Here is a 12,321-nt window from a genome sequence, read left to right on the forward strand (position 1 = left end):
GCCACCTTTTCTTTTGGTTCTCTATCATGAACCTCTGACAGTAGATCATACCCATACTTACAGGCAGCCTGGTTTGTTCTCCTGTAGACCACAGACCTTGGGAGACACCCTTGGTCAGGCAAACCCTCACAGGACACGTTTCTCATTTTGCTTCATTAGCATTAATTTCACAAAAAATGGAAGTAGCCACAGATTTCTGTGCCACTTGGTGTCTGTGCAAAGCATGGAGATAAGGTAGTAGGTGACATAAATAATACATGTAGGGAAAGATGCTGATTTGAAAAACAGTAGTTCAAAGAGAATGGTTGTAGGGAAGGGTCAAGTTTTTGCCACTAGTAGTGTGTGTGAAATATATTTACTATGAGAAACTCTTGACGAGGTGGCTCTTTCCATCTCCGTTATTTCAAGGTATCAAATCCATAACTAGGAAAATATTCTACTTCTCTCATCCTGACAGGCTGTGGTAGTAACAGTTTTTGCTGTCTCAAAATGAAATTGCACATAAGTTTCCATCATGAGGAAGAGTGTATTAGCTGTTGCACGGGGAAATGTGGGGTGTTATATTCTTCTGATGAACACTGCAGGGATCTAACAGGTTGACACTCTTCAAGGAAATGCTAGAGCCAAGGTCTCAAAAAATACTTGGGTTTAGGATGTATCTTCAGTATGAACTGGCTCATGGTTCTGTAGCAGAAATACAAAGGCAGGGAAACCCAAGAACTCTGAAATTTTAACTGTGTCCCAAAAGCCTTAGAGGAAGGTGGTACTTTCTGGATTCCTCCTTTAAAACTGGAAAATGCTTCTTTCTTCATAGTCCCTCAAGGATGTGAACAGCCCATGAACAGTATCTTGCCTGTGGCTGCTGAGTTAAGGTAGAGCTAATCAAGTGCTGTGATCCCAAAGGTATTGCTTACACCTCTAAACCATGTCTAAGGAAGCCAGTTGTCTTCTACAAGGGTGTTTAATCTTATCCAGGATGTAGCACATGGTAACAGTCTACTGATGTTCCTGCAGGTCAGATTCAGTTGTTGTGATAGACCATTAAAACTGTAAATGAAGCCCAATGTCAGTATGTGCCAAAGAGCTTTATAGTGTCCTCCTGGGTAATCCCTATCCAGGAGTGCATCCTGGGCCCTTGGTTACGATGCAGAGTGAGGCTTCATTCAAACCTACTGTGAAAGCTGCTGCACTCAGTGTTCTTTTGATCTTATACAAATTCCCATGAACTTTGACTGCTGGTGTGTTAAAACTGGCCTTATAGCACGAAATGTTTTACTTGCCCCCAGCCTCACTACTGTGGAAATATTTAAATAGATAGTGTATTAGTTGTCATTATTAATGATGTGGTGAGCCCATGGGCACCCATGGAGGTGATGAAGCAGTTATGGTGCAGGAATGAGCACATACAATTGGCTTCATTAAACTACTAGAAGCCTGCCTCGCTTCTCTGGCTTGAAGGGCTGCTCTTTTACTTGGAGTTGTGAACCATGAGCAGTGCCAAGGGGGTGTGAAAGAACAAGTAAATTCCTATTCTGCTCTCTGTCTGCATGTGAGATTTCCAAAGGGTTTCTCTGACTTCTAGAACGTGTTCATTAGCTGGGGAAGGTTGAGAATAATGCACCCAGGGGTTGCCTGTGGTTGGTGCCTGTATGCCAGCTTCACTGAGAGTAGACCAGAAAAATCAACCAGGTCTACACCTTCCTCCCCTGAGCCTGTTTGTTACAACCGGGTCTTAGTATTATTGCAGATCTGCCTGAAACGTTTAAAGTTTGGTTCTGGTGGATGGGTGGGAGGGTAGATATTAATGATTAGACAAATTGTTTTGCTCAAGTTTTTAAAGGGGTGTTTCTCTCCTTTTTTTGGGTTGCACTCCAACTCCAGAAGGTAAGAACCACTGCTGATTGTCCTAAAGCTACTCTTCCTGTTAACGCAAGCTGCAAACCCTGTAATTAAAAGAGCAACTGCTTGTTTCACGCAGACTTAGAAACCAAGTAATGGTAGCAATCCTGGTGTTAATGCTTCTGTCCCCATAGTCTGCCCTCTCCTGCATGGCGTTTGCATCAGTGCTTTGGTGTGATGCAAACTTGAAATCTTAATGTTTGTTGAGTCTGTCAGTCTAATGGCATGTGAATGCTTGGTGTCTCACTAGTTAACCCTGCTGCATGCAACCTGGGGTTTGGGGGTGTGTGTGCTTCATTTGCATGATGTGTTTTTTGTGCATTCGTTGTCTTGGGGATGTTTGGCACTGCATATTGGGCGAAGCAAAATCTAACACATAAAATAAGCTGCTTTTCTAAATTGTGAATATGCTTAACAGGCTTGAAGTGGTGTCTGCTTATGGTATGTCTCTGCTCTGACACTTCCATAGATCTGAAACTATTGTTGTTTAAAATAATCATATTTTAATATACTAATAAACAAAAGCTATATGTGTGAATGTCTGATTCAAATGGAAAGTGGGGAAGAAGAGGATGCTCCAAAGAACAAAATGGGAAAAAAAAACTTCACCCATAAGCACAGTCCTTGTCTTTTTGGGTGTTTTTATCCAGTTAAATCCATGTGCAGTGATGACGGGAAATGAAGATACTTGCTGCTGGATGCACTTTATATTAAGCTTATATTTAGAGCAGGAGGCAATAATTAACTTTTCTCTGTTGTTGAGGTTGGTGAGTGCCACAGCACTCTGCAGCTTTTCCTTGTGAGGGTGGTGAGGCCCTGGCACAGGGTGCCCAGAGAAGCTGTGGCTGCCCCATCCCTGGCAGTGTTCCAGGCGAGGCTGGATGAGGCTTGGGACAACCTCGTCTAGTGGAAGATTTCTCTGCCCTTGGCAGGAGGTTGGCACTGGATGAGCTTTAAGGTCTCTTCCAACCCAAACCATTCTGTGATTCAATTTGATGATGATTTGCTGGGTCCACCATGCTGTTGTGCACATAAGAAATACGGTGAAATCTTCCAACCAAATTAAAAATGGACCATTAATATAAACTAACCATTTGATGGATAAATAAACCTTGCATGATGCTCTGAGGCCAAGGTTTTACAGGAGTTGCAATGCATCATGACTGAAAATTCCACTCCACATGTGACTGAAAAAAAGTTATTTGGTCATGCTCTTTTCCAGTCAGAATGGGTTGGCTCAGTCGTTGAGGGCTCAGGAGCAAGGTGAATGGTGAGGGATGCTGCAGTCGGACTTCAGAGCATGAGCAGGAGCACTTCACCTCCCTCCTCCTCTTCAACAGCAGCTGCTTGGAGTAGAGAATTCTCACCTTATGCTTATGTGTTTTATCACTCCCAAATTCCTTTGTTCCTGCTCAGTCTGAAGAAGCTTTGAATTTAATGTGGAGCTTAAAATGACATGGTTTAATGATGGCTTAAATTTGGTGATTCTCTGATGGGAAATACGGTATAGAGGCGTCCATCTGAAATGTCAAGTAGCTTAGAAAATACTGGGGGGGTGAAAGCTCAGAATGTGTTTCTTTTGATGCCACTGACTGGCCTTATAACTCTCTTTTAACTACAGAAATTGCTATGACTGTTTTAGTCCCTTCAGCAGTCCAGTAAGTGGGTAAAGAATGTGGCAGCTCTGCAGGAAGAGGGCCTGTCTTTGCTGGAGGCCAAGTTGAGATCAGTTTTTTAACTCATTAATGAAATGAAAGTGCGGATATGGAAAATGTTAATTTTCAGAATAGACTAAATATTTGGAAGTTACCAAAACCTCTCAGTGAGTCAACAGTGTAAGAATTTAGTTTGTGTAGCAGTCACAGGTTTCTAAGTTATAAACAGGTTTATAAATTCCAGTAAATCCACTGAATTGGTTTGCTTTAGCTGGCAAGCTAGTGTTAGAAGGGAATAATTACTAAAACACCCTTTTCAGAGTAAGGCAGCACTGTGGAGCACAGTGATAGCAGCAGAAGGATTGGGAACTGAATTTGTAACTGGAATAGCATCTGTTATTTGCCCCACCACAGCACACTGGAGACATCTCAAGCAGGAGTTTGTGCAGTACCTCACTTGTTGGCTGACAAAATGAGTATTATTAAGGCCCTGCTTTTGAAGGTGCTGTGTAGCTAAAAGGTTGGTGCCCACTCCAGTGATACAGGTTTAAGAGCATTATTGGTGGGTACTTGCTTGTGTTTGACCTCTCAAGCAGCATTACTAAATTAAAATATTCTCTGTGGTTAAAGCATGTGTCAGCACATGAACCATTTTTGCTTTTGATAAAGGTAGCTTTGAATGGGTGGGTAAGTTAATCCTGAGTTTTTCTCAACCTGAAAAATACTGCGAGTGAGGCTAATGAGGAAGTTTTGGGAGAGCAAAATGACTTTTGACAGGGGCCTGTAGGGACAGGACAAGGGGGAATGGTTTTAACCTGACAGAGGGGAGATTGAGATGAGCTCTTAGGCAGAAGTTCTTCCCTGTGAGGGTGATGAGGCCCTGGCACAGGGTACCCAGAGAAGCTGTGGCTGCCCCATCCCTGACAGTCTTCAAGGCCAGGATGGACGGGGCTTGGAGCAATCTGGTCTAGTGGAAGGTGTCCCTGCCTGTGGCAGGGGGTTGGAACTGGATAAGCCTTAAGGTCCCTTCCAACCCAAATTGTCCTATGATTCTATGAAAAAGCATCAGCATGCTGCTAGCATTAAGAGGCTGAATACCTTGCCCCTGGGTTGTTCCGCCTGTTGTATTTGGAGCAGTATTCTTGCTGTCATGATGAACTACAGTAGGAATGGTCCTGCTGTTTTTTTTTGTCAAAAATCAATGTTAGGAACACTATATGAGGCACTGTAATTTTCTGGAGGTGGAGCATGTCTGAATCAGTTATTTTCTATATTGGAAATTTATCCTTTTTTCGTCAGGAAAGTGGCCTCATGAAACAGAATTACGTCACCAGTATACACTAATGAAATATCTGAATAGATCTGATAAGGGCTTGCATTACTTGGCAGTTGGATAATGTTACAATATCTTGATAGTGTGTGTATTTATGTTTTTTCAGTGTATAAATTAGATTTGGGATAGAAACAGTCCAGGTAAATTGGCCATGGGGATTATCCCCTGTGGTGCTGACATAAGCTGATGTCCGTCTACTCCTACCATAGTTAGTTCTTGGAGGATACCCCAGTAGTTCAGTAAAATTGTAAGCATGCTCTTTCTAGATGAAGCATCTGAACTGAGCTGGGTGCCCTGAAACTGAGTTTAGAGTTGTGCCTACTGTTGCGTTCAACAGTGTGCATTCCATCTCGGGTAAGAACTTCATGCACTGAGTTAAGAGAAAATGTCATTTTGATTCAGAAGCCTTCCTTTGTTTCCAGACCTAAATGGAACTCCCAAACCCCACACCTTAAGTGTAATATCAAAGGAGGTCCTGGAGGGGTTGTAGGTGCTGTGCCCCTTGCATTGAAATTGCTCAGGTAGGAAATAACTGCTCTTTTAATGCATTTGCACCAATATGCCAGTATCTGGCCAAATGTTTTGACCTTGCATTTAACTGTAAGTGGGATTTGTTTGCTTCTTCCTGCTGCTCATAGCAGTTAATATTGGTTGAAAACAGGGCAGTCAGGGAGACCAGGGGAAAGTGGAAATTCACCTCAGTGGTATTTGGCTCATTTTGGAAGATTCTCAATTAGCTAATTAAATGGAAACAGCCGTATGTGGAGAGGGTCAAAGCAGCTGCGGGACCCTGAGCATTAAATGGGGGAAGGTGATGGAGGGGAGCTGGTGGAAGGGATAATGTTTGCTCAGTTGTCTCTGGGAGAACTTGATGTACATGGATATACCCTTCTTGTCTCTCCTCCTGCCGTAGCTGTGCATATGCCACCCACCTATGCTGCAGTAAGCTGTCAAGATAGTTGGCTGCAGAGAACTGGTAGAACAGGAGACTCCAAAGCAGCTGTTTAATTCCTGCCTCTGGAAACTGAGAAGGTTTGTGCATCCGCACCTCAGACCTCTCATCTTCAAGCCAAGAACCACAGCTTGAGCTTATTTAGAGCCTAGAGTGGTTGATGTTCATGAGCACAAAGCTGGAGAACATCTCAGTTCAGAAGCTTTAGAAACCAAGTTAGGGGCTTGAGCTCTAGCAGATCTGACCCAGCTTCCTCTAAGGGGACACCAAGAGGCACAGCAGTCACAAACTATTCATGTTGCCACCCTGCTGAGCTCCACATAATATTTTGTGAAAGATTAATCCTATTTTGAGACTTCCACAAGGACTGGTATGTTAGCAGTAACCTTAATAGAAGTTGGTGGTCAGCAGTGTTGGAGAATTGCAGTGGCTCTGCATGTGGAACAGCACAGATTTAAGTGGGATGGAAGGGACTGACATGAAATAGTGGGTAATGATGAATATGGAATAGGCAGGAACTCATCTTTAACTGCATCTGCTTCTTGAAGTGCTGTTTTTCAGGTGGGATGATGGGAACCACTAGCATGGCTGATGAGTACATGGTGTGTGTTCCTGTCAAATGGAGGAGATGGCCTTCATCAATTAAAAAAAAAAAGCAATAAAATAAGTGGCATAATAACATCTGGTGCCCAGGGCTGTTTTTAGGCAGCTATTGCATTTTGAAGTAACAAAAGGTAGGCTGGGTGCAAAACAGGCAGTTGGAAAAAGTGATGAATGAACATTCAGGGATTCTGAGCAAAGGGGCAGCAGAGAAAAGTGAGGGGTGAAACCTTCCCATCCAGAGGAGAACAAGTTTCATACCCAAGAATCAATGTAACCACAGTCTTGCTGCATGTTTGTTAGCAAACTGCCAGAGCTGTGGGCAACAGCACCTTTTATCAAAGAAACACACCCAAAATTATGCTTTCCCGTGGGATGCAGACAGGTTTGACACAACCCTGCTGGTTGGGGCTTCATCCCAATTCTGGCATGAGCACCTCGGCTCACTTTCAGGGTTTTTTGGGGGGGTTGCTTCACCTCTTATACCCCCTGCTTTGAGGTTTATATGTTATATTGAGACCTGCATCACTTAAGTTGGAAGCTGCTGGCTCCTGTAACCCTGCAGCCACAACCACTCTCCAGCCCTTCTGCAGCTGCAGTGGGGAACTGCTCAAAGTGTGATCTGCCACACTGTGCCCAGAGTGGTGCCTTATGGCACTAGTTATGAGAATGAGATGGTCTGTATAGAAAGGGCTCAAGTGCTCACAGCTACTCGATCAGAGAGGCAGAAAGGGTCTGATATGACATGAAGACCCATGCACCTTATATTCAAATCAAACCCGCTTTTCTTGAAAGTTTGGTGGGATTTGTTGACTGGTTTTAACCTTTAAAATGTTTTACAGCAAGCTGTGCGAAAGGCTGGGATAATGTTGCACTTGTGCTAGCTTTCCAGAAGAGCCTGTAGAGGAAGGCACATAACTGGAGATGGGTAACCATGAGAAAACAATACAGTAAGAAGAGTGAATTAGCTGTTAGATAATGGAGTCAATTCAATAGGAGCAGTGCAGGTGCCAATGAGTAAAGATCGTGCCTGCCAATGCTTCATTCCTTGGTGAGCTTCCAAAGCGTAGCTCTGCCTAGACTTTTGTAAAATGCTTGGCTTAACATTGGTTTTCTTCTTTGATACAGTTTTTAAGAAGGCTGAGCTCTATGAGCTAAAGGTTGGGTACACAGGCAGAGCTCTCCTCACTGCTCCTGAGCTTCCTGAACACAGGAATGCTTTGGTGTGTTCAGTGCTGCTCCGCACACTAGGAGTGATCTGGAAGAAAGTATGAAGTGACTCCTGATAATTTTCTAGATGCAGCGTGAGGGTGGTGAGGCCCTGGCACAGGTTGCCCTGAGAGGCTGTGGCTCCCCCATTACTGTCAAAGCCAGTTTGAACAGTGCTTTGAGCAACCTGGTCTTAGTGAAGATGTCCCTGCCTGTGGCAAAGGGGTTGCAACTGGATGAGATTTAAGGTCCCTTCCAACCCAAACTGTTCTGTGATTTGATGATTCTATGAGAGATGATGCTGAACAGTGATAGGAGAAGGATGGGTACATTTTTTATACTGCCACATACAGCTGCACCTGTATGAAATACACTTGTGTGCAGTTCACACGTAGTGCTCATGTGCAGACACTGAATCCAGGAGGAGAGATGAGGAGATGGGTGTACCCTGGGGAGCAGTGTCTTTAGAAAGAATCTTGGGTTGCTGTAGGAAATCACACTGAATTGTAACTTTCAGAGACCCTGTGGAGAAGAGGATTAACCTTGTGAAGTTAGCTCATGGCCTTGGTGAAGCTGGTGAGAGAAAAGTTCCAGTTGCGTTGTTCATGTTTACAGCATTTGCCTCACTATTGGGGAAGGTGCATGGAAAAGCCATGGGGCAGCAGGGATTGATGAGCCAAGAGCTGGTTTCAGTGGGGTTAGTCAAGGAAGAGGTGGTCTGTGGCATGTAGAAGTATCCTGGGCTGCATCAAAAGGAGTGCGACCAGCAGGTCGAAGGAGGTGATCCTGCCCCTTTATTCTGCTCTTGTGAGACCTCACTTGGAGTATTGTGTGCAGTTCTGGTGTCCTCAACATAAAAAGGACATGGATCTGTTGGAACAAGTCCAGAGGAGGGCCATGAGAATGATCAGGGGACTGGAGCACCTCCCATATGAAGATAGGCTGAGAAAGTTGGGGCTGTTCAGCCTGGAGAAGAGAAGGCTGCGTGGAGACCTCATAGCAGCCTTCCAGTATCTGAAGGGGGCCTATAGGGATGCTGGGGAGGGACTCTTCATTAGGGACTGTAGTGATAGGACAAGGGGTAATGGGTTAAAACTTAAACAGGGGAAGTTTAGATTGGATATAAGGAGGAAATTCTTTCCTGTTAGGGTGGTGAGGCACTGGAATGGGTTGCCCAAGGAGGTTGTGAATGCTCCATCTTTGGCAGTGTTCAAGGCCAGGTTGGACGAGGCCTTGGGTGATACGGTTTAGAGCGAGGTGTCCCTGCCCATGGCAGGGGGGTTGGAACTTGATGATTTTAAGGTCCTTTCCAACCCTAACTATTCTATGATTCTATGATTTAAGAGAAACCTGTATTGAGTGATCAGAATTCTGGCTGATCTAGGTATGCAGTGTCTGAAGACAGGCATGAAATCTTGGCAGGAATCAAACTGAGGTGCTTGCATTACTGATGTCTCTGTTGTACTACCGTTTGCTGTCTCTCCAAAAGACATCTGTTAGCCAGTGGAGTCACTGGCTCAGTGTAAGGGTACCCAAATGAAACCATTGACATGTAAGAACCAAAATAAAACGGGTGGATGGTCCCTGGTGTGCCCGAGACTTAGCTGCTTCCTCCCAGTTAACTGGTACGTTCTGGGATGGAGAAGACGACAGAGCTGTGTCAGGGCATTGGTTTCTGCTTGTGCTCGGCATCAATAACTCAGCAGAGTTGTTTTGCAGCTCTTGAGCAGAGCTTGGAGCATGTGTGGCCTGCCCACATGATTGAGGACTGTGATCCTCCTCACTTTTATTTCCTTTTCCTCGCAGGGATTATTTCACCCCTCTCAGTGCGAGTGGTTTGAATGTTCATAGCACAGTTTACTCCAGACAAACAGCTGTACTTTTGGCCCAGGGTTTTCAGTGAATCTGTCACAAATTTAGTTTTTTAGTCAGTTTGGTGGTTCTGGTCCTGCCTTTGTGACAGGGTGTTGGGAGGTGAAAACTTCTCAGTTTCTGTGCAGGTATTGTGCTTGATATCCTTTGCAAGCAGAGACACCTATTTAGTAGAGGTTATGATGCCTGAGCCTGCAGTGGGAACAAGTTACCTGCATCATTGTGTCCTCCTGATTTTGCTTCTGTCTACAGCAGAATGGGTTGAACAAACAAAGAAACCCCCACCAGCATCAGTGAAAAGGTGGATCTTCTGTTTCCATCTCCTGGCTGGGATTGAAGATCTCCACTTTTTTCAGGGGAAATTGCATAATTGGCTTCCATTCTTTATCCCACAACCTTTATTTCAGTATGACACAGGGTTTGGGGTTGTTTTTTGAAAACAACACAACTTTAAATATGTCTGCAGTCAATCATTAGCTCACAACAAACCTGCTCAGAGTTTCAGATGGGCAGCATTGAGTACCTAGAGCTTCAAAAATGCGGGATCATTCTGATGTTTGGCAAAGAAGTATTGGAGAGCCTGAACTCGGGGGCTTTTTTGTTTGCTTTTTTCCCTTGACTGGAGCATGGGTATGTGAAGTGGTTTCGTTGTTGCTTATTTACCACAGCTTCAGCTTGTATTCTGCTTGGGAATAGAAGTTGGATCTGTGCTCTTTTTGCCTCTGCATGTGTGATGGTCCGGTGAGGGGCTGCGGTTGTCTCCCAGCAGAAGCTTAACACCAAGCAGATATATTCAAACGTTAATCTCTTGGTTTTGTTTTCAGTGGGACTTCTCCTCTTGCCTGCCTGAATGCCATGTTACACACAAACTCCCGAGGGGAAGAGGGCATTTTCTATAAGGTCCCAGGGCGCATGGGAGTGTACACTTTGAAGGTAAGTGGCTTGGGGGGAACCTCATTTGAATGTGCAGCTCACTTTTATCCATTTAAAAATGCTGGATTAGGATAATCCTGAAGAGGGGACTATTCCTCATTGGCATGAATTGTAGCATAAATTTTCCCTGTGAAAGCAAACACTAAGGCTTCCTGCTTGCTAGTGAGCACGTGGGTGCTGGATATACAACTGGAGGTGCTAGTTTTTATTCATGGTTGCTGATATTATTATCCCAGAAATGAAAGAGTAATTAAAACTTTAATGGAATTTTAGCCCTAAAAGGGTAACTTCATCTCTACTGGTCTCAGCCTGCAGCTAGAAATGAACAATTACCTTTCCTCAGTCTGCTAATAGTAGTTGGAGAGCATCTGTTGAGAGAAAGTGTGTATTCCTTGATTTGTCCAATTGGCATCTTTAACAATAACATTCATTTGAAACCTTTTACCCCAGTTAAACTGTTAGGAGGAAGCCTGCTCTCACTGTTCCTGACTTTCTCTAGGTTTGACTCTGAAGACTGTGCCGTCAGAGCACGTAGCATTCCCCTCCCTACATGTAGACCTGTTTCATGCAGGTGTCTCCACTGGAACTGCTCTCCTCATTTCTTTCCATGCTCAATAGAGAGAACATGAGATTCATCTCATCCTAAAACGTTCAAAACATACGAGAAACTGGGTTTTACAAGTACCAGTTAGATTACCAATGGAATCAACTAAGAATTTCCCTGAAAAGAGAACTTTGAGGAATCATCTGGTCTAACCTGCCTGTTTAGTACGGAGTCAGCTGCAGTGGGTATCTCAGGACCCTGTCTGTCTGGTTTTAAATTCCTTCAAGGATGAAAACCTTCAGCCTCACTGTTCCAGTGTTTCATCATTTTTGTAGTAGAGAAGATTCTCCTTATGTGGAAGTGGAATGTATGTGTTTCAGTATGTGCCTGTTGCCTCTTGCTTGCTTTCTTTCTTGATTATCTGAATCTGTAGTTCACTGTGCTAATGGAAGAAATCTGGAGTCAATTACATTGTTAACGCTTGTATTGTCTTGCATACTCTTTGGCCTTACATGTGGAAATTACTCAGCTCTAATTTCAGAGAAAGAACAAGAAATCAACTGTCTCCAGTTAAATAGAGAAGTGTTTTGATTTGCTTCTGCCAGTGGGTATTAACAGAAGGATTTTGCCCACCTGATGCACGCGGACTTGTCTACTTGTCCAGCTGTTATGGCCACTATCCTGTTTGCTTATACAGTAGACATTTAAGCTTCAGTTAATTTATTAACAGGAGTTGAGGATGACAGTACAGTTTCAGCTTTGACATGTGACTCACTGAGGTGGTGGGATGGAAGCAGAGCAGAGGGGGATGCAGGTGGCCATGCTGGGTGGGAATGGACTGATGCCTCTGCCTGCTGTCCTGCCTGGCTTGGCTCAGCACCACTGCAAGGTGTCCAGAGCTGGTTTAGGTGTTTGGAGAGTGGCAGCATTAATGACCACAGCTGAAGACCACAGCAGCAGCAAACAGTCTGTTGTTGCTAATTAGCACTGATTTCCAATGTAGGTTAAAATCTCAGCCTGGCAGTAATAGTAAGGTGGCTCTGGGTAGACCTTGGAGCAGCAGTGCTGAGGTGGGCTGACAAGAAAGCTGGGGAGGGGCTATTGTCAAGGGCCTGTAGAGATAGGACAAGGGGGAATGGCTTTAACCTGACAGAGGGGAGACTGAGGTGAGCTCTTAGGCAGAAGTTCTTCCCTGTGAGGGTGGTGAGGCCCTGGCACAGGTTGCCCAGAGAAGCTGTGGCTGCCCCATCCCTCACCAGGCTGAACAGTGCTTGGAGCAACCTGGTCTAGTGAAAGGTGCCCCTGCCCTGTGGCAGGCGGTTTG

General features: G+C 44.5%; 1 protein-coding gene across 6 annotated transcripts in view; it reads left to right on the forward strand.

The window, feature by feature from the left end:
• Nucleotides 1–12,321, forward strand: part of ASXL2 (ASXL transcriptional regulator 2) — a 104,920-nt gene that overhangs the window by 41,602 nt on the left and 50,997 nt on the right. For all 6 annotated transcript variants that reach the window (XM_061350223.1, XM_061350220.1, XM_061350217.1 and 3 more), the window contains one exon: nt 10,345–10,453. In XM_061350223.1, coding sequence (XP_061206207.1) covers nt 10,376–10,453 — 78 coding nt within the window. In that variant the 5' untranslated portion in view covers nt 10,345–10,375. The remainder of the gene's footprint in view (nt 1–10,344; nt 10,454–12,321) is intronic.

This window comes from Neopsephotus bourkii, unplaced genomic scaffold (assembly GCF_033783945.1).
Source record: "Neopsephotus bourkii isolate Nb327-2 ecotype Australia unplaced genomic scaffold, CSIRO-AGI_Nbou_v1 NB_481, whole genome shotgun sequence".
NCBI classification, from domain to species: domain Eukaryota; kingdom Metazoa; phylum Chordata; class Aves; order Psittaciformes; family Psittacidae; genus Neopsephotus; species Neopsephotus bourkii.